Source organism: Amyelois transitella, chromosome 10 (genome assembly GCF_032362555.1).
Source record: "Amyelois transitella isolate CPQ chromosome 10, ilAmyTran1.1, whole genome shotgun sequence".
NCBI classification, from domain to species: domain Eukaryota; kingdom Metazoa; phylum Arthropoda; class Insecta; order Lepidoptera; family Pyralidae; genus Amyelois; species Amyelois transitella.
In genome coordinates, this window is record NC_083513.1 from 2143140 (window position 1) to 2169910 (window position 26771).

A 26771-nucleotide genomic window follows, 5' to 3' on the forward strand; every position below is an offset into this window, starting at 1 on the left:
GTGCTGAAATATATGTAAGTATAAATGTTATGTAAGTACATGTAAAAAAATGTATACGGAACCAGAGGTATATTCCATGTTTTAGACACATACCCTTGGAAAAGGCAAGATTAATGTTTTACCGTCTGTTATTTATTAACGGGCCTTACGAAAAGGTTGTCCTAGGTCGTGCGTGATAACTGTGTATATGTCTACTGAAATTGTAAGTCGTTCGCCTTAGATATACATACGTGTACGTCTATATTCCTTGCGGGATCGACAGAGGTAACAGTCTTGAAAATACTGATTGGCCACGCGTTCAGCCGTTTGGCTTACTAATAGATAGAGTTGAGATTCGAAAAGTAACAGGTTGCTAGATCATCGCCTTAATAAGTATCCCAAGTTAAGTATAGTATAGTATACAAGTTAGTTAAAAGCCCATCGCTCTGTCGCCTTTTACGACATCCATGGGAAAGAGATGCGAGTGGTCCTATTCTGTTTTTTCTATTGTGTCAGGAACCACACATTATTTTCTTAAGAACGATGCAATCGGACAATCAGCAACAATTTTTCATATTCAGAATTATGATTTTTATAATTACCAAAAAAGTGTCAAATTGAGAACCCCTTCCTTTTTTGAAGTCGGTTAAAAACAATGTCATATCTCTTCATTGCATGTTATATGCAAGAAGTATATTTGTCAACTATAAGTTTTGAAACCAATTAGAAGTTTAAATAAAGAATACTTATTATGAGAAGAAGAGAGCGGCAAAGAAAGAGAGGCCAACATATTCACTTGCAACGTCACAATTTAACGATCTAACACATGTTAACCCTCAACAATGTTCTTTATTATCTTTCGGTACACCGAAAACTTTTACTGTTATGTTGGTACAATTAAATTATTTTAATGTAAGCACTGACACAACAAGAGTTTAACGAGTTTGTGCTTAGCGTACATACGCGACTTATGGAGTTTGCTTAACCGACTTTGTTTAAACAAAAGTGAGTTTAATTTTCATGTTCTTTATGAATATAAGATAGTATATATACATAAAATCATGACTGTTTCTGGAGGGGAAAGCAGAAGCATTCCTTTTTAATTGCTACGACACCTCATAATATCATCATCATGTATTTAATAAAGCTTGCATGAAAATAATGATGAATGTGAATGAAGAAAAAGTAGTATTAAGGGATTTTTGCAAGTGAAATTGTGAGTTTACCTGGGAAAGACGCTTGACTTTAAGTACATATGTATGTAAGTACATGCTTTATTTGATTTCAACCTTAATCAAAATTCAGTACACTCTGTACGTAAATCTAATTAAAATTGGCAAGTCATAAAAAACATATATTTTTTTTTATTTATTATTAAAATCTTATATAAATAAATTAATCTGAACAATGTATTCTCTCGTCCACATTCTATTCTAAGTTTGGATATTTGTGAAGTTGACGTTGTTGAAGAAAATGATGCAGTGCAGTTTGTTACCGCTTCTTGTGCACTGACGCCTTGGAAGCAGCAGTAAACTTAGTTTTAAGTAATTTATTTGACGTCAACCAATGTTGTGAAACCAAAAGATTTGACAATTATTAAGCGATATGATACTCGTAGTATCCTATAATAATTAATTAAAAAAATCATTTGATATAATATTATAAATGCGAAAGTGTGTTTATTTGTTTGTTTGTTATTTCTTCAAGGGTTTTCTGCTAAAAAAATTAATAAATATTAAGAATCTGGGATTCCTGTGGGATTTGCAAAAAGCCTGTTTTGTATTTGGCGCTAAATTAATCGCTTTTTTGTAGGTGGCGCTAAATTAACGCGAGCGAAGTTGCGTTTAAGAGCTAGTCACCAATAAAACTGAACGCTAATGAGGTCACAATAACTATGAGGAAATCGTTAGTGGTTTTCAGCATGAAATGAAATTTTAATTCCTGAATAGAGTAAGTCTGTCTGCGTAAAACGGAGAAACCCGTCATTTCCCTTCCCGCGGGAATGCAGGAAAAAGGAGTTTACTTGAAAAGTTTTGAATCTATAGTTAACTCAGTAGTTTGGGCTTTTTATTATTTTTTTCAGTTCATCAGTGTCCTTTTTTAAACATTAACATGAAGATGAAATAGAAGTAGGTACTTAATTAAAATTGTCCGAAAATTCTTATATAAATAAATCCTCCAACTAGTTTTTTTAAGAGCCTCTCTACCTATGTAGGGTATGTAATTTTTCATTTTTATTCAGGTCACAAAATAAATTTAAATTTCGAATCTCAACCAGTTCAAATCGAAAATGATACGAGCATCCCAGGGGCTGGGACCAGCGATCAATCTCCAGGTTCTTTGCAACTGCAGCAGTAGGGCACCGCGAATTCGGCCCGGCACGGCATTATACGTCCCGCCGTGAGTCCAGACGCCCGCAGCTAGCAGACGCTCGCAGGTAGGGTTAAACGTATAGTGTTCTATTTTCAAAATAATTAATTTCTTATTTCAAATTTATTTAATATATTCTTTTTTCTAAATTTTTTGTCGTTGCCGTGTTTACTTTATAAATTTAAATATTGACTGCCAGAGTTTCGAGTGTATTCGAACTGCGAAGTTCGTAACTTTACAAAGTTTGCCCTCGTCCCGATCAAGATTTTCGAGATTAAAAGTTGTAAAAGAAGAATTCATGTGGGTTGCGGATGTATTTTTTTCAATATAGAAGAAAATACTTTTCCAGATTACAGAGCTCGTTTCCAATAAAATTAGGACGATGAATTAAATAAACAATCGCAAAAACAAAGTTCAAAGGCTGTAAAAAAATTAAAAAAACTTACTTTTACTCGAACACTTTGAACATTCTTTCAATTATAATTTAAATTACCTTGCGATTTTCAAACAAATAAAGAGCTTTAATAAAATACTATAAAAACAATTATAATCATCCAACGCCATTAAAAACATAAAGGTAGCAATTAAAAAAAATGTAGCAATAAAAAAAAGCATTCACAGCAATAAAAAATATTTAATGTCATATTTTGTAGTCGCGTGATGTTAAACTGTGCCATTTACCTAAGGCTACCATAAAATCAACATTTGTATAAAAACATTGGGGATCTGACAACGTTCTGTGTTTTAAATACAATTTTTGTATGTAAATGTGTTACATAATAAAAATGGGTTGGGCATTTTGCTCGACTGCCCAAGAAAGGAAGTGCAATGTTTTGCAAGGTTTTTATCAAAGTCACTGTACAGTTTTTGTATGTACTCTATGAAAATATTTTTAGAAATATCTTAGACCGATCTATGTATATATGAATGCTTTTAAAAGCGAATGTCTATATGTTACTATTTTACATATTTATAATTATTATATTTAAAGCTACAGGTTACATAATAGCAGACGAAGTTTTCACTACGCTACTTACTTTATACTACAATTTATTACTTACTATATAGATAATAAATAAAAATAAATATGTTTTTTTAAGTAAATCACCTGTTTTTGTCTAACTCTAAACCAGGGCACACCCTTATTATATTGCCTGCCTATTTTAACACCTACATGATAGCGTACTGCAGGACAGAACTTTAGCCAGATAATGTTAATAGCGTCATTTTTTTTTTTCAAAAATATACTTAAACGAGGAAATTGTCTACTGGAAGAAAATTTTATTGAAAGAAGTAGCACCTTTGTAATTTTTGTACTATTGCTCCTGTAAGTTCTTCTTTGTGTAGGTACAATTAAAAAAATTAAGACAAAAGAAAAAAAAATTGAGGAGAATGGAAAATCTTTATTGAACTCTGGAGACAAAAGCTCTTAGTACATTAAATAAAAAAAAAAGTAATCATGTGATTTTTTTTCTAAGTTGCCAGTCAGCCTTACCGAATTCCTGATGAATATTAAAATCTCCCTTATCTTTGTCACCAGGTCCTTCAGCAACCGAGTTGTTCATCGATCGAGTGAGTGGATACATTCTTATTTTCACAAGTCTTTCATTCAAACGTGCCCTCGAATTATTCATCATACCTGTATTTAAAAAACAGTTCGGTATTCGGTTACCTCAGTTAATCTGTTATCTCAAGTTATTCTCAAGTTATCTTCATAGTTTGTTTAATAGTAATATCTTTCTCGTACAGAAAAAAAAAAGAAATACAAATAGATATTGATAATTATTAAAATTACAACGGTTGACTAAAAGTCCTTTGTAACTACATGTGAACTTTGGTAAGCCATCATCGTTTTAGATTAAAATTTTTAAGAAAAGATAGTGGGGAAGAAATATATAATTATTTTTATTTATTTAATAATGTGCACCAACGATATTTACATTCAGCATTCAATAGAGTATACATAAGGTATATAAATGATGACCTTGTTATTATGCTGTTAAGGAATATTTTCACTGCTCAATACATTTTTTAACTTTTCTATACCTACCTATCTACTGTATTATAATGATTTAGCTGTTTCGCGAAACTAACATTTATTTTCGTTGAACTTTGGACACAAATTGATTGATTTTCTAATGAATTTGAAGAGAAATAATGAAAGCCGTGCTGATAAGTTTTCAGCTGAACAGCTTTCTTTGTTCCACGATAATGGTTGTTGTATAAATTATTATATTTATACTTATATTTACATGTTTATAATGTAAGAAGGAAGCTTTTATCAGTAGCAATATAGTGGATTAAAATAAAAAATAATAATATTTTTTTCCAAAAAATACACTGTATTATTATGACAAAATAACAATTGCGGAAGTATGCAGAGAATTAAGGCTAGTGAAAAAAAAGTCTCTTCTCTCTTCGAAAAAAGACATTAATCGAAATTAATTTAAAACGAATTTTCATTACACCAAACTTACTAAGTTTTATTATGAAAGAATTCCCAGCTAAACGATTAAAGCCTTATAAGTAACAAGTAATTACAAAAGGTAAGCCAACTACCCTCTATTATGCCCAATTAAGAACGTATTAAAAGTTATTACAGTGCGGTTCAAAGGAAAATTATTTTTCTTTTGTAATAAGTGTATCCATGGAATATTACATACGAGCCTTGATTTTCTTTTTAAATTTATTTAATATCTAAAAGAGGACCCACGTCTAACTGACCAATTGACTGACTTATTATCCAAATTACTGGACCCTGAGATTTGAAATTTAGTCTGTTGTTTCCTTATGTAAGAGGAGAACAAAGGATTTCCTGAAATTTCTACGGGAACGGGAATATATACGGGACAAATTACCCAGATTGATATAACCTCGAAGTAAGTTCGAGACTTGTGTACTCGTAACCAGATACCAACTCAACGATACTATATTTAATAAATACTTTATAAAGAAACAACCAAATACATATAAAAGTAAGGATGTAAGTAATTAATAAGCCGGTTGACTGAAAGAGATCTCTCCATAGATTAGGTATTAAAATTTATTGTTTTCCTTAATTAAGTGCCTTCTGTACCTAATTAATTTTGTATTAAAAAAAAAAGACACCTCTGCGTCTGTATTAGCTTGAGTTCTTATTTTTATATCTTTTATTGTAATTTTAAGCAACAGCGCCTAGAAACCTGTCACTATTTGAATATCAATTCAATAAATAATCTCAATTCTATCATTAAGCCAAACAGCTGAACGTGGCCTATCAGTCTTTTCAAGACTGTTGGCTCTGTCTACCCCGTAAGGGATAAAGACGTGATCATATGTATGTATGTATGTATTAATCCATAGAGATGAACGTGACCTTTCAAATATTTTCAAGTTAGCTTAGCTGAGTCTACCCCGCAAGGGAAAAAGACGTGGTTGATGTATTTGTAATATCACTCCTTTCGGTAACGTTATCTCTGGTACATAGATAACTTCCAGAGTAGAATTTAGCCAACGCCACAGGATTATATAATTTTATTGATCTGATTTGTACAATAAAATAACCATAAGAGCTTATAATATAAAAGAAGCAAACAGGTTCAGGGATGACAAGTGTAAAAGATGGAGTCTCTGCGTACCCTTTCAGGAATACTTTCATATAAAAGCCACGTTCAGCTGAATAGATTGATAATAGAATCGACATTCAGATAAAGTCGAAGACTGTTTGTCCATCACCTAAAAAAAGAATCTAAGCTTATTAAGTTAATATAATTTAATATCGTGCCTTCGGACTATCAAAGTCAATTATTAGTTGTACATACTTACATACATATGGTCACGTGTATATCCCTTGCGGAGTAGACAGAGTCACAACAGTCTTGAAAAGACTGGATGGCCACGTTTAGCTATTTGGCTTAATGATAGAATTGAGATTCAAATAGTGACAGGTTGCTAATCCATCGCCTAAAAAGAATCCTTCGCCTTTTACGACATCCATGGGAAAGAGATGGAGTGGTCCTATTCTTATTTGTATTTGGTGCCGGGAACCACACGGCCTTTCAGGAATGGCGTGTTTATTTATATGTATCAAGTAACTCTCGTTTTAAGAGCTTTTTTGAAGCTCATTGCACGTCTGTCTAACTTGTCCGATATAACTTATCCCGAATCCTAACTTTGAGATAGTATATTGCTTAACTCACCATATGAATTTTGTATTAAAAATTTATATTGAATATTGGACTCTTTAAGATAGGTTTTACATACATCACGTCTCTATCCTTTACGGAACAGACTGAGCCAACAGTCTTTAAAAAACGTCCATCATTAAGTCATCCAACTGAACGTGGTCCTGACGTTCATTTGAATGACTTAATGATGGCATTTGGATTCAGTTCGCCAGCCCATCTCTTTTAGCCTACCCCTTTATTAACTTTTACAACCTGCACGGTTATTAAAGCAGCTGGGATGCACTAACAAAAATTTATTGAATCATACCGGTTTTTTAAGTCTGGATTATATTTTCAGAATCCCATTCAATAAATGTGACGTGCCTTCGACAGGCGTAAAAGAATCGACGCTATCGCGCGAAATATCCTTAAAAAATTTATTGCCTTTGTGCTGTGAAACTGTAAATTTTCTTTTTTGATTTATGAAAAGGAAATAATAAATTGTTGGAAATAAAACGCATTTTCGCTGATCGGGTTTTATAAGTTCTAGTCTTTGAGTTTTTAGTATTGTATTAATGCGGCTATTTATTGCATAGAAATCGCAACGAAAAAATTGTATGTATTGTACATACTCGTATGGGTACATTTTATTTTATTAGACGAAGAGCTGTCACTACTTCTGACTCTCAATTCCATCATAATTTCATTCAGCTTAAGCTCTGTCTATCTAAGGGATAAAGATGTCACTTTCTCTGTTATTTTTTCATATAACGAAGAAAAATTAACATTTTTGAAATAGTGAAAAACGTTAAGCTTAGAATTTATCGACAAGAGTCAGAGTTATCGAAATAATATACGCACATACATACATATAATCACGTCTATATACCGCGCGGGGTAGACAGAGCCAAGCTAACTTGAAAGTCTCGAAAAGACTGAGGCCACGTTCAGCTGTTTGGCTTAATGATAGAATTGAGATTCAAATAGTGACAGATTGCCAGCCCATCACCTAAAAGAAGAATCTCAAGTTTATAAGCCTATGTTTAAGCCGTCTTTTACGACATCCATGGGAACGATTCGGAGTGGTCCTATTCCTTCTTTTATTAGTGTCGAAAACCACACGGCAAATAATATACCTACGTAATATTCCGAACTCTAAAGTCGGAGTAGGTTTGATCTCTGATGGCACGTAAAACCTTAGTTCAGTTCTTTAGCGACGTTGCATGTCAGTAGCTAATATTCGATACGTTATAAGACCTATAGATTCTTTATACAACTAATAATTGATTTTGATAGTCCGATGGCACGATATCAAATTCTTTTAGCTTACTTAATAAGCTTAGATTCTTTTTTTAGGTGATGGACTAACAGTCTTCGACTTAATCTGAATGTCAATTCTATTATCAATCTATCCAGCTGAACGTGGCTTTTATATCCTATAAATGTCGACTCTGTCTAAGCCGTAAGTGGTAAAGACATGATATTTGAATAAAGAGCTATTTGATAAATCTCACAAACTTAATCAAAACATGTTTCCCTTAGACTTTTCGACGTATGTGCTTCAAATATGGAGTGGTCTAATTCCTAGGTGCCGGGAACCATACGGTACATCAGAACGTGGCCAAATTGCATAGCACTGATTGGAAGATAGACTCCCAACTCATTTCCTGCAGTCATATCACTAATGACTCGGCCTAACTCTCCGTTAACTGTTTCATTTGTATTCGGAACTGCATTTTTAATATGCAATGTCTGGTTTAGTGGTGAATAAACTGGCTTTACCAATATTAACTACCTCTTTATTTTCAATTAGTAATTAGGTATATGTTTGAAATTAAAAAAAAATACTATATCGTCATAATGCTGCAGACATCTCCTACTCAAACCTTTTTATTTGATACCTTTGATTAAAGAATCTAAAACTACATATGTTATTTGTATACATTAATTTAAATACCTAACCAATCATTTTAGTAACGAGGGTAAGAATTGAAAATTAAATTAGTACTACCTTTGCAATAAACCAATAGCACGAAATTGTATTTTTTTTCTACGCGGAATAAGACTGGCTGAAATACCAACCGCGATTCTTGGTATTAATTAAAAACAAATTAGCTAATCGTGGTTCCCGTCCAATACAGCTATTAGTAATGTTCCTTTGGTACTGTTTTTTTTTAATTTCAATGAAAATTACAATAAATGGGTAATAATAATAAGTATCGAAATTGATTTTGACCTGAAGTCAAAATCAATTTCGATACTTATTACCCAGAAATTGTTATTTCCTTCGTAATTAACGTAAAATATCGTAATACTAATAAATAATGTCTGTTTTCGATGAAAAGCAAGATTGACTTCATTTTTAATTAATATGTGTTTAGAATCGTTATGTTAATTAAAATAACTTCGGCTAAATCACAAAATAATAGTAATTAAGTACTGATTTTATTAATGGAAAAGGTAAGCGGCATAAATTTTTAATTCACTTATCATATTTTTTGGTCCTTTGTTCATTTCGTTCTACAATTTATTTCATAAATTCTTTGAGTGTATTAAATGCGTAAACATTTTAAATTGTTTTAAAATAATTTAATTAAAAGCTGTATAACAATTTAACACGATATTTTATTCAATGTTCGAAAGTTCTGCACAAAGGCTAAATTAAATTATTGAAAAATTAAATAAACTTATTTCTATCTTGTAAAGCTATCATGAGGTTTCAAACTTTTTAATCTCTGTACAGATGGATATTAAAACATTTCAGTGCAAAAACTTTAAATGAATTTTGATATTATCAGTTTGGTTTTCATAGAACTTTAACTTAGAAATTTTAAGTTTTTCTTACCATTTTTTAATGTCTATAGATATGTAGGTCTTGCATGTTTATCTATATAAGTATTTATTATAAAATATAGTATCGTTCAGTTAGTTTCTCGTAACACAAGTTTCGAACTTACTTCGAGGTTAACTCAATCTGTGTTAAAAAAAAAGAAGTCCATAAATTAAATGATCTGCGATTTTGTTTTTACCTTTGGACGTTATATGTTTTATGAACTGTTGCCCGCGACTTCGTTCTCCATAAAACTCTATATTTTTTTATTTATTCGTTTCTATTTCCTCCTGGCGTTAGTATCGGTTACATCCTCATCTTTCTGGAGAGGAGCCCAAATTTTACGACCTCGATTCTGGACTTGGTGAAGTCAGGTTTTTACACGAAGCGACTCCCATTTGAACTCCGCAGCCTTTGCAAGGGAACTTGGAAAGGGATTCTTGTTACACATTAAGTTGCCTGAATGTGCAGGTTTCGAGTGCAGTATGGAATTGCTTATATTATTCCGATTTCTGAATGTGCAGGTTTCGAGTGCAGTACGGAATTGCTTATATTACCTATTCCGATTTCTGAATGTGCAGATTTCGAGTGCAGTTTGGAATTGCTTGTATTATTCCTATTTTCTCGTTCGTTAACCTATAATTTAAAACATTTATGTACTAACGCAATCATTATATAAAAAAAAATATGATTAAATTGAAAGTAATGACTATTCTTTTTTTTATTGGTGCCACTCCATATAGTTTCTATGAATACCGTAAAAGGCGACTAAGGGATAGGCTTATAAACTTAAAATCTCAATTCATCATTATTAGGCCAAACAGCTGAACGTGGCCTATCAGTATACTCAAGACTGTTGGCTCTGTCTACCCCGCAAGAGATATAGACGTGATTTTATGTTATGTATGTAATTAATGACCCCATTTTATCAGTAAATTTTCCCATGCGAGCATATATTAATTGGCTAAAATATTTCAGGAAATCTGCGCAAACAACGGTTAATCAGTGTGTTCAGATTTAAAGCGTACTTAATTACATTGTGTTAATGAACAATAGTGTATTACTAAATGTTATAACTGTAGTAAGGATTTATAAGCCCAAAGCACTGGCAAGTGTAATAAGAGTGGTTCTCTGCCTTCCTCCCTCTTAATTTTAATTAATCGGTGTAAATAAAGCGTTATTTTATTACCTAATGATCTTAAACAAATGGTTTTCTAACATTTTATAGGTATCATGGTTTTTCAATCTAACTATTACTAAATCTATCCGTTTTTCGCTTGACCATCTGCCTGATACTGACGTGCCTCTGATGTTTTAGATGCACTAATTGTTAGTCACATTTCCCGAAGACATTTCTCCGATGAGAACTTAAAAATCTTTAATTGTCGGATAACTGAGCTATCTAAATAAATAATAGGTATTATTATTCTTTCATTTATTTTCATACCATACTTTCTATTTTTATGATATTCATATAAATTAAAAAAAAATCTATAAAGTTCACTACCTACAGTGGAGAAGGACTCAAGCTACTGCTAGTAAGGTCTGCAGAAACAGGATCCTCCTAAAGAAGCGAGCCGCATCTAGGAGTATTATTTTAAGTATTATAAATGAGAATGTTAGTTAATCCCTCAGTCGCTTTTACCTACTTCATTACTCGCCATAAGCTAGAAGTGCAAAAAATGTCGTAGGGTAAATTTCGTCCCTGTAAAAATACCGTGATGTTTATGATAAACAACAATGTGCGTAGCCGCAGATAAAAACCATTTAAGTCTATAAAAAAATGGCTAAACCAAATTTCTTTACCGGGCCCCAAGCTTTGAAGCCAAAAGCTGTAAAAACAATTGGGAACACGCTTTGATGAACGAGATATTATTAAAGGGATGTTGAAATAAAATAAAAACTGTATTATACGATAAATCCTGCTTTTGTTTTTGTTTAACAACGATTTCTTTGGCCGTAAACATGAAACAGTACAATGAGCTTATCCGTATTAGCAATCTGTGACGTCATTCTTTTAAGCCCACAATAACACGATACAACGAAAAAAGAATCGTTGTTCCAAATTTATTTAATCGTATTAAATCGTACCGATCCCGACCCGAATAACTTATATAAACAGAAATTATGTATAATAATATATTTGATAAGGGACTGAAAAAGTGGGAAAGGGCCGGAATTCTAAAACGTTATAGAGCCAAATAACACATGTCTTGAGAAAAGGAGATGAAGTATAAGTATTTCGCCACAAACCGAATAGGAACAGATATCTTGTTTGTTTGTTTGCAAACTCTTTATTGCACAATAAAATAAATGTAACAAAAATAGAACAGTCATTGAAAACCGAAGATATAGAAAATCTTTATATTTATGTGTAAAAGTGTGTTTAGTGAAGCCAACTATTGTATAAGCAGTACAGGGCAGGCCACATCGAGATTTGAAGAGCTAAATAAAACTGAGTTGTTAAAAGTACGCGTAATTGTCGAGAATGTTTTTTTTTTAAAGGAGTAAATGTGTACCTATGTAGGAAGCAAGAGAAATCTGTAAATGGAATGATTAGTTAAAATTTAACTTCGGCAATCATTGCAATACATTTTAAAACCGCATGAAAATTCTATCTGTGGATTAAAAGACTGAAAACTTAGACCAAATACGCGGAAAAAGACTATACCTATCTTCATCTCTATGTAACTAACTTCTTGCCGCAGTTCCGCTCGTGTAGTCCCCTTCTTTACATAAAACACATCATAAATTAATTCCGTCACTAATTTACTATTCAAATTGACACATTACAAACATTCGGTACCTTAGCAAGGATGCTGAATAATTAATTGTGGCAAGTATGGAAGGGGACGCACCTGTGGCGTGTTTTGACTGACGTTTTGTAAATATTACAGTAATTCTTATTAAGATAAAGAATATACAAATCACGACTAAGGGTCTACCCTCCTAATAACCTTGGGATCCTGTTTTTTGCCGTGTGGTTCCCGGAACCAATACAAAAAAGAATAGGACCACTCCATCTCTTTCCCATGGATGTCGTAAAAGACGACTAAGGGATAGGCTTACTAACTTGGGATTCTTTTTTAGGCGATGGGCTAGCAACCTGTCACAATTTGAATCTCAATTCTATCATTAGTCCTGACTAAACGTGACCTATCATCACATATAAGGCTTTCAAGACTGCCGGCACTGTCCCCACAAGGGATATAGACGTGATTATATAAATGAATATATACAAATCAATGCTAATATGGCTACATGAAGTACTAACATAATATGCCTCTTTCCCAGAGGGGTAGACAGAGACTATGTCTTTCCACTAGCCACGCTTTCTGTATACAACTTTCATGAAATGTTTTTCTGATTTTTTTCTGTTAACAAAGAAAACACAAACTTGAAGTGTGCCACCTGATCAACTGTTGTTTTGGAAAACGATTTAAAAAAGTCAAAAAAAGAAAAGCACCTTTTCCTTTTTTGACTTTTCCATTGGTAACTTGGGAACTTTTTAGCCGAGGGGCTTAAAACCTTTTACTGTATCTAAATATTAATCTCATCACGTAGGTATACGTACTCTAGTATTGAATACATGTGAATACTATCCGAGATTCGCTATTGAAAGAACGGAATGAATGAAATTTTGAATGTAAATGTTTGATTCAGTATCTAATAATAATGTGCTTTTCACGTCGCTCGCGGTAGGTACTTGAAAAAAATTGGCTTTAGAATTGTGTAATATGTATTTTGCAAACATGAGAATTTTATTGATGAAATGTACCCTGTATGATGTAATGTCATGAAATTTACCCCTCCTGGAAAGAGGCGTGATTTTATGTATGGGAATTTTCGGGCGACCTGCGGGACTATTTATTACGAACGTTGGTGATATGTGTTATCTCTTTTTAACTGTGAGATTAACTCAAAAAGCGGAAATAAAGAAAAGATAAGTGTTAAGATTGAATTTTTCATAAAAGAAAATTTATTATATAAATGGAATATTGAAAATATTTTTATGGTTCGTTCATATAAATACGTCTGTATCCCTTGCGGGGTAGACAGAGCCAACAGTCTTGACAAGACTAATACGCGACCAGCAGCTGTTTGGCTTAATGAAAGAATTTTTGTTCAAACAGTGACAAGTTGCTAGTAAAACTCCTGCAAAGAGAATCCCAAGTTTATAAGCCTATCCCTTAGTCGTCTTTTACGACATCCATTGGAATGAAATGAAGTGAACCTATCTTTTTTTTCGATTAGTGCTGGAAACCACACGACACTAATTTTATTGTTTTCAACGACATTGTCCAGATATCCAGAATTTATTTACAAAACATTGTGTGCTGTTTTATTAGGCCATATATTGGACATTGATTGTTAAACTCTCGATTTAGGTTAGAGAAAAACCAGATTTCTAAACCTACTTAAATTACAACAATCGGTTTTTGTACGTTTTGTATTATGGTAGCCCCCCCTACTTTATTTGATATTTGAGATTAATAAAAATAATATAATTTATTATGCCAATCAGTAGTCAGTCAGTCAGTTTCATAGAAGTCAATTAATTCCAAAAATTTATTCGAGTCACAGTTTTATTTTAAGTTGGATAGTTGTGAAGTTGAATTTATTGAAGAAGTGGTAACAAACTGCACTGCATGCAGTTTGTTACCGCTTCTTCTACACTGACGCTTTGAAAGCGGCAGAGAACTTAGTTTTAAGTAATTTATTTGACGTCAACCAATGTTGTAAAACCAAAAGTGTGACATAATATTATAATAAAACTTTAAATTTGGAAATTGAATAGAACATTTTTGAAACAATTGAACGCAATCAGGACATACGCCAGGTGGATTTAGATTTATTTCATTTCACAAATTATAGTAAGCTATTAAGCCAAAATATAGACAGATATGACACGACGAAGGTAAAGGTATTTCTAGTAGAAAAACCTTTTTTATATACGTACATATAATCACATCTTTATCCCTTACTGGGTAGACAGAGTCTTGAAAAGAAAGTGAGTTACGTTCAGCTGCACGGCTTAAGGTGGAATTAAGATTTAGTACGTCACAGATTGCTGGCCCATCGCTTTAAAGAATCATCCCAAGTTTATTAGCCAAACAACATACGTATAATCACGTCTATATCCCTTGCGGGGAAGACAGAGCCAACAGTCTTGAAAATACTGATAGGCCACGATCAGCCGTTTGACTTACTGATAGAATTGATAAGATACTTACTTTAGTTAAAATGGAAATTTCATATTGATATTTCTACTAGCTTAAGGCTATAAAATAATTAATTTAACATACGAACTTGGCCATAATGGATTCTCATATCACAAAGAGACCACAATCCTTGGCCCTAATTTACAATTCAAAAGGCGTTACCACAAACACCCCTTTGTAACCGCTTTTATATCTAGTTTAGACAGTAACAAATTCCTTTGAAAACTATTCTAATACTGAAATATGTGAAGCGTAAGTTAACTAAAATAACTACGAGAGAAATCGAATCTTAATTTCCTTCGTGATTCAGATGTGCTAATTTAAAATATTTATTTATCGAAAATGCGACGTAGAAATCAATAATTTACGTCATATAATACTGATAATTACATGATACTGCTTTCAAAGTGCGTAAGAGTAGAAAAAGCGGCGGAAAAAATTACACTGCAGTGTTTTCTTTGACGATGTCAATTTTGAAAATTTGGGACTAGCAACTAGTCACTATAGGAATATCAATCTATCATAATAGGAATCTCAATTACACCATAATGCTATACAGCTGAACGTGACTTTTCAGTCTTTTTAAGACTGTTGGCTCTGTCTACCCCGCAAGGGACGTAAACGACACTATATGTGTGTTATTATTGGATCGTGTTTATTCCAACCATCACTTATTCGATAAGCGAATTATTGTTAATGATGTGTACTTGTCCTGTTTTATGGCCATAAAGGAGGTGTGCTATAATTTTTCCAAGAATTTCAACTGCCCAATCAGTCTCACAGACCTAAAAAGTTCACATTGTACGTATATAATTCATATTTCTTTTCCTGAAATACAGCCCTCATTTGGGCAGTAAATTCACGGTAAATTACAAATTCACGAAATTGTTGCACTAATTGGCATCGTGGATCGTAATTGCTGCTGTGGTATTTGACCGAGGTAATACACTCATAGGCTGAATTGTTTTGTTTTGTTCCACTTGGTTCTCTTGAACACATTTACTATGTATTTAGTAATTCTCTGATGTACATACATATATATATCATCACGCCTGTTTCACATTGGGGTAGGCAGAGACTATTTGACGTCAACCAATGTTGTGAAACCAAACATTTCGACAATTATTAAGCGATATGTAGTATCCTATAACAATGAATAAAAATTTTGAATTTTGAATTTGAATTGACTTCCACATCCATACAGACTTCTCCTGCTTACTCCAAATTCATTTATCGACGATTACCGGTTCTCATAACATTTTCTTTCAAGGCATTCTCTGATAAAGCAATTATAAATATATATTGAATATCACTTTTCCTAATGGATGTACAGATATGCTTCTCCTGATGGTTTTAAATGTAGTGATTTATCTTTACAAAATGAAGCAAAAATTTAAAACGCTTGCAAAAGTATCTCATGGAGTACATAACTGGAGTGAATGGGATATCCCAAGGCTAGAGGGCTATAAACGGCTATAAGAAGCGGCGGAACAAATTACATTGCAGCATTTTCATCAGACGTCAATTTACAAATATAGATCTCTTAAATCTAAATCGTGGACGAATGCACATTGTCTACATTAAAAAACGTGAATTAATGTAGAGCTAATTATTTCAATATGAATATTTCGTCAAATAAAATAAAGATGAAATAAAATATGTACACACTGTACAAAATATGTCAAAAATGCACAAATATTTAAGAGGCTATTATGTCAAGCTCGGGCCATAAGCCTCTCTTGTTCTGTTATGTTTCAGAACTAAGGATCCAGTTCAGAAGAGCCAAACGGAACAAACCTTCCAATCGAAGCCAGTTCATCCAACCGCAAACAGCCCAAAGCGATGAGCTGAAATTATTTGTATAGTCCGCACAAATTATTTACCAGCTCCATTGATATTTATCTTTCCTCTCGTTTGCCTGCAATTAATATTTACATCCCGAAATTATATTGTAGGTATCCTTTTAATCAAGAACCAAATATGTAATAAAAATGGGTTTATAATTGGCCGAATGATCCTGTTAAAAATTATCAAAATGAAACAGAGACAGCCACGTCATTTTGTTTGTAGTCAGTTAAAAATTAAAACATGACAAATCTATATGCTTCTAGTAACTAGTAGGGCTGTGTTGTTTTGAAACCTAAGTCTAGACACGCAATTTACGATATTGTTATTGCCACCGTTGAGCACCAAATAAATCAGGTTTTGTTATAATTCAGATAAATGTGATTCCGTTGTGATGTCATTTATTTCAACGCTCCATTTCTATTTTATTAAATAATATAAGGTATAAATCTTTTAAACAAACTTTTACTCACTACATTGTTTGTTTGTTTGTATGGGCTAATCTTCGGAAATACGGAATCAGTAATCAAAAAAATTTCATCATTAATATGGTATATACATTATCTACGAATGTTATAGGCTATGTGTGTATCATAGGTAAACCCGTGACTGGCCGCTAGTTTTAAACAATTTTAGTTGTAATAATAGTTAACCTAACACTAACACCTTTGAAATTTCTGAACATGACTTCAAACCAAATCAAATAAACAATGTTTCTTATAATTTTCCCATCTGTACCTTTCTTCATCCTGGCTTTAGTCCCGGTTGCATCTTTTGACCATGGATCCTGAATTGGTTGAGTCAGGTTTTTACACGTAGCGACATCTATCTGACCTCCTTGAACCTTTGCACGAAAACCTAACCAGTATTGGATTGATCATGGTTACACACCCAGTTGCCTGAATGTGTAGGTTTCTCACGATGTTTTCCCTTACTGTAAGAGCATCGGTTAGTATTCAAACTAATGTACATAACTTTGAAAATAGTTATTGGTACATGGCCGAGGTGGGATTCGAACCTGTGCCTTCTTTCGCTCTACTTTCCCGAAACCGACATGTTTGCATGAAGAGAGTGTGAATGAAGCGAAAGACGTATGGGGAGATCGTGACAAGTGAAAAGATATACTTTGTTCCCTTGTGAGTTTAATTAAAGTATGTAGCGAAGTACAGAAGATGGCGGCAATATTTCCTCGCTGTGCCGTAATACTAAAAGGTTGTCTTTGTTAATTTTCCCATCCGTACGTTTACAACAAAACGCGTAATCCCACCTATCGGGACGTCCAATGGAGCGGCTACAAAACTATTATCTCGACCAATTGCGTTCCGCATCGCAATCCCCTCCATTCATCGACTCCATTTGTATTGAACGTATTTTTATTCCATTCCGTTTTGTTTGTGAAGTAGAGGTACGACGTATGGGCGCTTCAGATAGTGGCTTTCACAGCACATTTATAAAGCTGCTTACTTAGAAAGCGCTAAACTGTTAAGGTTTAGTCACCAAGGAACCTGTACCTCGATACGTATCACGCATTTCCCTCCTGAACTGAGTAGTCAAATGTCAAACAAAGCGAAACGTCTAAATAAGCAATAGCTAATTCTTGTTGTGAATAAAGGTGAATATTTATTAACCCGTTCTAAACAGAGATTTATATTTGTGGCATGTCTCACCTGCAAACATAACAATTCATTCTGATATGGGTCCCGCTTAGACCATGATATATGCCAGAGAACATGTCACAAAGAGGACGCGGGTAACTGTGTAAGATAAATAAAAACATTTTATTCAAAAAATATGTATTAACCGGAATTTAGGTAGGTATTAGTATAAACGTAAATAAATATCATGATAGATTCATTACACAATATAAAAGCAATAATTTAAATTAAGTATGTACACACTGTTTATATACACGCCTCACGCACACTCTGACCAATATTGTGATAGTCGGCCGTTATGTCATAGATGCGTCAGCTAAGTTTTAAGCTAAGCTATCACTCAACATGCGTACAACGCCGTCATTTCCATGCTGCACTTTTTTTCAAGCCACACTCCGTCTATCTTTTTTTCTACGTCGATGGTTGTAGGTATGTTAAATAAAAAGGAGAAACAACCTCTTTCGCTCCGTCAAATAAACCTGTTTTTCTTTTACTTAATTCTTTTTTTATTGTTACAGATTAAAAATGTCCCTCTCGGAATTCAGGCGAAAGAAGCTTCTCTACGTGTTCAATGTGTTTTTCGGTAAATCAATTTGTCTTTGTTAGTTTTCTCATCTATTGGACCTTGTTTAATTACTTTTGTTTTTTTTTTCAGATGTCAATCAGAGCGGCACAATAGAGAGAAAAGACTTTGAACTGGCTATAGAGGTAAATAGTCAATTTAGTAAGAAAGTAATTAATTGATTTTAGACTCTAGAATCTATGGTTCTATATTTGGTTTCTCTAAGCACTCGTAGTAACTTTTTTAACGTGAGCACATTCCTTCTCTTATTTTGGTCAACTTTTTTTTTAAATAATCTATATTCTTCGTCAAGTATAAAAAGTATATAAGTAAGATATTATCAGTTTTTGTATAAAATATAGCTAGGCTTATAGCAATCGCTTCATTTGGGTTAAGACAAGAGAGTCTTTCTTTTTATTTCAGTAACTTTTTACTTACCTCGTATAGTTATCATAAAAAAATGTGTATGTACTTGTATATTTTTCCGCGATTATCTCGCATTTCGCTAAACCTATTTTAATGTGGTTTCCAGGAAAGTGAAGTTACATTTAAGAGAAGGTTTTAGAAATCTGACCGACTTCAAAAAGGAGGATATCGATTAGAGGCGGTTTTACTTTTTACACAATTGTATTAGCAAATATTTCTTAAGTTCAATAAGAAGTTTTTCATGTGTGTTCTATCTATCCAGGTTTTAGTTTAATATCTCGTTTTTTCGAGCTGATCTTTTTTTGTGTCCTATAAACTTTTGTGTAGACAGTACATTCCTTCTTTAATTATTAGTCTTTTATAAACCATTATTCAAGTTCTGATATTTTGTATAGAAAATCTGCTGTTTTCGGGGTTGGATGCCTGGTGATGCGAAATACGCAGAGACCCACGAAATCATGATCAAGATCTGGGATGGTCTTCGTAAGAGGGCTGACTCCAACAAAGATGGACAGGTAATTTATGTCATTTAATTTACTGTATTTTTTTTTTTGATACCTTACAACCATTCTATCAAAATATCGCCAAAGAATTCAATTTCACAATGTTTACATTATAAAAAGACGATTTTATGTTTTTGTTTCTTTGTTTGTTACAAATTGGTAAATTTAATACCGATTTTTATGATAATTTGCACAAAGGTAGACAAAAGCTTCAGAAGTATTACATGCTTAAAGTTTGTGTAAATTGCTGTTTATAATTTATTTTATGTATCTTGTATGTATAAGCATGTGCACTTTATCGCACTACCAACTTGAAAGTTTTTCTGTTTGGTCAGCTGGTCGACTAAGAGAATACCAAACGGCATTAAGTCCGCCTTTTGTACACTTTTTTTTTGGCAAAAACGTTTTTAATAAGTAAATAAATAAATAAGGAGCACACAAAAGCTTGCAACCTTTATACTGATATTCAAAAAAAAAACATAGCAAAAATAACGTATGGCCCTTTTTGTTATTATTGTTCCATACAATTCTTTTTGTGTAAATTCTATTGTTCTGCGTAAAATTACCGGTTTAATCAACGTAGGTACTATGAAAACGTATTACCGTACGTTTCACCATAAAGCAACGTCAGTTTAGAAAGACTTACTTAGGTGAACGTAGGTACCTACCTTGATCAAATCTTGAACGTTTCGAAAGAATCGAATGAGATTTTGGTCAAGACAAGAGTACCTTAAACCGACAAGCATTCTTGATAAGAATGTAGTATTACGAAGACATATTTTGTATATACTTTAAGTATGTTCATAATTCCTACTCCATGGCTTCACTTCAACGTCTATTTTGTTAACCTCCAAAGCCCTTAAATATTTTTGTGTTGAATATCAAATGAGTAATTGTATATTTCTCTTTCCTCTGATGTTTCTGCCGGTGTGAGTGTAACAATAATCCTATCCTGCTAATATTTTAATATTGCCGGCCTAAATGGCGCAGCGGTAGTGCACTTGTCTGTGTCACTTTAGGTCCTGAGTTTCGAATCCCGGCCAGGGCTTGATGAGAAACGAACTTTTTTCTAATTGGGCTGGGTCTGGGATTCGAACCTCCTGTGTCACAGACAAGCCTACTACCGCTGCGCCGCAGAGGCCGTCATCATAATAATTACACATATCGTGACACTTCTGTCCCGTTTTCATTCTATGCTCCCGCTGTGAACCGGCCCAGGTTCTGCAAACACCCTGCTTAATTACGCGTGCTTTTTGTTACGATAAATTGGCGCTGTGACTGCGACCTTTCCATTTTTGCCGAGTAACTGCCTTATTGTTACGGTCTCGTATTAACGCTGAGTGTGTTAACGTGCTCAATAAATTTCGGCCACTTTTGTCCACATTTTTTCATAAATAAAAGCTCGGGCACTTTTGTTCACACTCTTTCTAAGTATATTAAGAGAGCAAATGCGACGAAAAATAATTAAATATAATTTAGTATTCGAATAAAAGATTTTACTAGCTTCGCCGAATTTAGCTCCACCTTTGAAAGAACACAGGTTTAACGCAAATCCCACAAGAATTATAGTTTTACGAATGGAACTTATGTCCTTCTCCAGACCCCTCATTGTGTATGTATGTATACCTACGCGAAATGTCAAGAATATTGATTAAGTAGATAACGTGTGAAGAGGTAACCATTTTAGAAAAATACTTTTGCATTTTGAACTAATAGTTGGAGTTCGGTATATTGGCTTTCACATGGATGTATTTAACTTAATCGAAATATGAAATGATTAATATGGATAAGCATTTGATGAAATTTTGTGGTGCACTTACCATTTTATATCACAGTTGTATTTCTATCTGCCGTGTGGTTTCTGACACTTTAGAATAGAAACACTACATATCTCTCCAATGGATGTCGTAAAAGGATAGGCTTATAAACTTGGAATTCTTTTTGTAGGCGATGGGCTGGCAACCTGTCACTTTTTAAATCTCAATTCAATCATAAAGCCTGTTGGCTCTGTCTACCCCGCAAGAGATATGGACGTGACTATATGTATGTATTGTATTTCTATCATCTCCAAAATCGGATACATAGGTACTCTGAAGTATGTAAATTTATAACCTGTTCAAGGGTTGAGTTCGGAAAGAGGTCTTATAAGTTCTTACGAAGCTATTTACGACGTGAATATATAATCAAACCTTGCTTTTCGAGCAATAAGAGTATCCGAATATATCAGACTCGTGATATTACATAAATTTAAACCCTTAGCACAAAGCTAATGGGCATAAATACATAATGTACCTACACGAGGTGAATTTTTATTAGTTAAGGAAAATTTATACAGCATTATTGGTGGATTTACCATAAAACCGAATTGAAAAAGAGAAAAAATAATGTGCCGTCTGGTTCCCGGCACCAATAGAAATAAGAATAGGACCACTCCATCTCTTTTCCATGGATCTCGTAAAAGGCGACTAAGAGATAGGCTTCCTCTTTTATATACTTCGGATTCCCCTTTTAGGCGATGTGCTTACCTGTTACTATTTGAATCTCAATTCTATCATTAAGCCAAACAGTTGAACGTGTCCTTTCAGTCTGTTGATGAATATTGGCTCTGTCTACCCCGCAAGGGATATAGACGTGTTAATATGTTTTATTATGTTATGAAAAATAAAATTTAACCCCACTCCCAAATTAAACAGCTAAGCGGGCAAAGTATGGTAATGAAAAAAAATATACATCTATATATATAAAACTCTTCCGTTACTGAGTGACTGACTGACAAACAACGCACAGTCGAAACTACTGGTCGTAGACAGCTGAAATTTGGAATGTAGGTTCCTTGGGATATGTAGGGGAGCACTAAGAAAGGATTTTTGGAAATTCAACCCCCAAGGGGGGGAAAAGGGGTAAAAACGTTTCTATGAAAAATCTTATTCCTTGGGTTTATAAACTTGAAACTTGGCATGAACACGTACATAGGCAAGTAAATATGTTTGACATTATAAGTTTTTTCAAACTACCCTCCAATCGTGATTTAGGGGGTGCGATTGGGTGACTGATTTATTAACGCACAGCCGAAACCGCTCGGTATAGGAGTCTGAGATTTTGAACAGAGGTTCCTTTAGTAACATAAGTGAGCACTAAGAAGGGATTTTTGAAATGTCAACCCCCAAGGGGGGGAAACGGGATAAACTGAGCCGGGGCTGCGGGAAAGTTCTAACGAGATACCGTGGCCCCGGAACGCAAAGGGCAACTGAAGGAACGAGGTGGGTTTTAGTCAGTAAAAGTCTGACACTCCCTTCCGTTCCACCCAGAGCGGGAGAGGTCATTTGATGATTTCCCATCCTATCCTTATCCTTAAAAAAAAAGACTTTGTATGACAACTTTCAGTCGTCTCTTTAACATACATAATAACATACATAATTATGTACATACATGCATAACATTAATAACATCACGCCTTTAAATCCCTATTTTACCCTATTTACCATGTTTGAATGTTTCTATGAAAAATATTGTTTACAAGGAAATCCTGTAAGGCCTCTTCGTCCTATAAATCCTGTTTTTTTTTTTCTTTTGAGACGATGATTTTGTCTCGCTTTACTTTTTCTATATAGATTTGTATGTATACTAATATTATAAAGAGGAACAATCTATTTTTTTATATGTTTGTTTGTTTACACATGTAATCGATAAACTCCGAAACTACTGAATCGATTTCAAACATTCACCATTAGAAAGCTACATCATCCCTGAGTAACACAGGCTATATTTAATTCCAGTTGTAACAAGATTTCAGCCTGTGGAAGAAAAAGCCCTGTCGAGATCATTAAAAAATGCTATACGCTATGTATATAACCGAATTACACGTGGGCGAAGCCGCGGGCGGAAAGCTAGTATACTTATAAGGAAACCCATTCAGTTTCATCGTCCAATCATGCTCTGGAATTTTCCTTTACGAATAAAAATTGATGCTATTTTTCAGTCAAAATCTTGATTATGCTACAATTGAAACAAAATAAACTAAATGAACAGTAGAGAAGGATCAGTTGTTTGCTCTGTATTTTGATATTGAATTATTCTTGTTGAAAACTACGTCGTTTATTTTCAAAACAAGAAAAATACATTTTCCGAGACTGAATCTAATAAAAACGCTCTGCCTTGCGCTGACTTAATTGTGATCCTACAGATAATTGCAGTATACGATGTTATATGAAATTCATAGCAACTTTTTATCTATATGCAAAAAAATATGCAAAATATTAACTTGTTTTTAATTTCAATCTATGCAACTTGTCCCTATATAAGTATTTTAGTCAATATCAACAAAAAAAAAATCTAGAACTAACCCAATCATGAAATTCAAAATTATGCTGGATACTTGTGACCAAATCACAAAAAAATATAACAAGTTATATTTTTTGTGATTTGGGCACGCTATATCATCGCGTGAAAACAACGACTTAATTTTTTTTTTCTGCAGGTATCCGTCGAAGAATGGAACTCTATGTGGAACGACTACGCCCTCAACCCATCAGCTGCACTGAAGTGGCAGCAGCTGTACTGCCACTTCATGTTCCAGCTGGAGGACGCCAGCGCTGATGGCTCCATCGACTCTGACGAGTTCACCACTGTCTGCTCCTCCTACGGCATCGACCCTCAGGAGTGTAAGGTGGCCTTCACAAAGATGGCTAAGGTAAGTTGAGACGATGTTACACTTGATGATTTAAAGTCGTGCAGTAGGAAAAAGCAGGTTGATAGAATTTAAGTCTTGAATCATCGACATGAAAGAGAAGATGTTACTAATCTATTACAATTCGATGTTTATATACTTATTGCCTTTTAAATTGTAAGAAATTAGTTACTTCTTTTAGACATAATATTTTGCCACTTGAAGAAACTTAAGATAATAATATATATATATATTTCTTCAAATAGGTAATACCTCAAATATTGTTGCCAAAAACACAGTAGATCAGCTTAATATATTTAAGAAAGATCCCATGCTTCCGAATTAAAGTAAATTCATCAACTTACAATTATTAAAAATTGTGGCAATTAACATCGAAATCTCCGACAACTGTGTGTCCAGGATGAAACAACTTGACAAGAAATAAGTAATTTACATATATAATGTATGAATACCGCCATCCGAGCTCACATTTCTAACTTAAGTGCTATGAAATGTCGCATTTACATGAAACACCGCCAAAGTTTGAGATATTCCGGAGTTCGCAGTGTCACAAAAAGTTTACACATTACGTTTGAAATTTCCATGGTTAATTCCTTGGCTGATCTTTAAATTCTTCTTTTGAAGAGATTTATGGCAATGAATGAAACACATATCTGATCCACTCATTAATTTATTTATTTGTGTCCTTAACGTTTAAAATCATTACGACTTCCATACGACCGTGCATATTTACAGATAGATTAGACATAAATAGATAAGCTATCTTAAAAATTACCATACGAACCTGATCCCTGTGAGTGGTTTCTAAAAGAAAGTCTAGTGCATCATTAGTATTTATTAGATATTCGGTAAAATAGAGCGAATTTGTCCTTCCAGAGCCATACTTTGTTGTGGCATGTTATGGACAATGGAGCAAATATATTTAGATCTTTACTCTTTACGCTGGTTGGGAAAGTTGGATCAGAAACTAATAAGCTTACAGGAAGATATTAAGTAGCTCTACTATTCTGCCAGTAACCACGTTAGTACCTAACCACTTTATGTATGTGATATTCACTGAGCAATTATTACACAGGGCAAAAATAGCGTCTCGTGGGAAGAGTTCCAAGAATTATGGAAGGAGTACTTCTCCACTGAAGATCCGAATGCCGCCGGCAATTTTATTTTTGGCAGGACTAGCTTCTAAGCGAATACTAAAAAATTGTTGAAAGCAGTTTCGAAGACCACTGAATGTGGGAGAAAGAATCGCCCTCAGGGCATTCCGTCTCATCATTCCAATTAGATTTATGCAATCTCGGATTCATGGTCTAAAGACCAAAAAGAGAGCCGAGACCAATTTTGGAAGAGTATGCACTGGCCATAAGTTGTGTTCATTACAAACCATAATTATCGAAGTGTAATTGATTATACCTAAAAACATATGATCTACAAATGAAGAATATGAGACAAGAATAAATCTTACGTAATTTTTATCATTTCTATCTCCGAACATCCCACATTGTTCACAGATCATGTAGTTTTTCGAAAATTTATTAAATCTAGTTTGGAGGTCTCTTAAGAAACACATTAATATGGCTTGTGTATATTCTTCAAAGTTTCATAAGGTTTGAGGCCAATAAATTAATTTGTGTGTCTGTGTTCAGAATAGTGCATTTGACTTCTCTAATAAATCGACTTACAATTTTACCTACTTCATTTTAACGCTCAAATATTAACTAGCATTTCAAGTCCTTAGGATTTAATCTTTTGACAACGAATAAACTCACTTTTGCCATTAATAGCATATCTAGTAGTCATATCTAATTGATAATTCATATTCTTACTCATCTCAATATTACCCGAATTAAATGTATGTATATGTAATGCACTTAAAATTTTTCGTTTCTTGATTGTCAAAGATATTATTTCTGTAATTATAGGTTATGAATTTCATATTATTAGGTCCAATTAAATTAAGTACACAAATTTTAAGGTCACCTAACCTCTTAATATTTCCTGTTTCGATAATTCTGTATCTACATAGATAACTTCTGCCTGTCTTTCTTCGTAACTGTTTTCTTACTTCTTAAAACTTTTGTCTGATTCTGCCTTGAAATGTTTGAACTTAATATGATCGGTCCTTAAATATTAATGTCATTATAAGAGCTATTCCGCTTGTGAGGAAAATCTCATCTTTTTTTATAATTGTATGAATGTTATCTCTTCATTAAATTCTAGTCATTTTATCTCTTAATATAAGTGTATGTGTTATAAAAAATTTATTACGTTGCTCTGATACGAAGTTTATTACATAGATATATTAAATAGAATAAATAAATGTATGTAAATAATTACGTGAAGTTTTAATTACATTTCCTCACAGATATAATACCTAGGTTCATTACATTATATATTATAAACAGTTGAAAATATAATTTTTTTGGAGAAAATTGGTTTGCTAAGCTACTGCCGAGTTTACTATCTATATGCCAATCAACAAATTTGCAGGAATATTGGCAAGTGGAAAGATATAGTCTCTGCCTACCCCTCCGGGAAAGAGGCGTGATT

At 33.4% G+C, this 26771-nt stretch overlaps 1 protein-coding gene across 1 annotated transcript; it reads left to right on the forward strand.

Annotated features, from left to right (window-relative positions):
• Nucleotides 1-2383: 2383 nt before the first annotated feature.
• LOC106130137 (calexcitin-1) lies at nucleotides 2384-26500 on the forward strand. Its single transcript, XM_013328907.2, has 7 exons — nucleotides 2384-2416; nucleotides 3890-3921; nucleotides 18565-18629; nucleotides 18702-18754; nucleotides 19430-19549; nucleotides 24015-24227; nucleotides 25300-26500. Exons 3-7 carry the CDS (start codon nucleotides 18572-18574, stop codon nucleotides 25408-25410), a joined length of 555 nt encoding a protein of 184 aa, XP_013184361.1. The 5' UTR covers nucleotides 2384-2416; nucleotides 3890-3921; nucleotides 18565-18571; the 3' UTR covers nucleotides 25411-26500.
• Nucleotides 26501-26771: the final 271 nt, after the last annotated feature.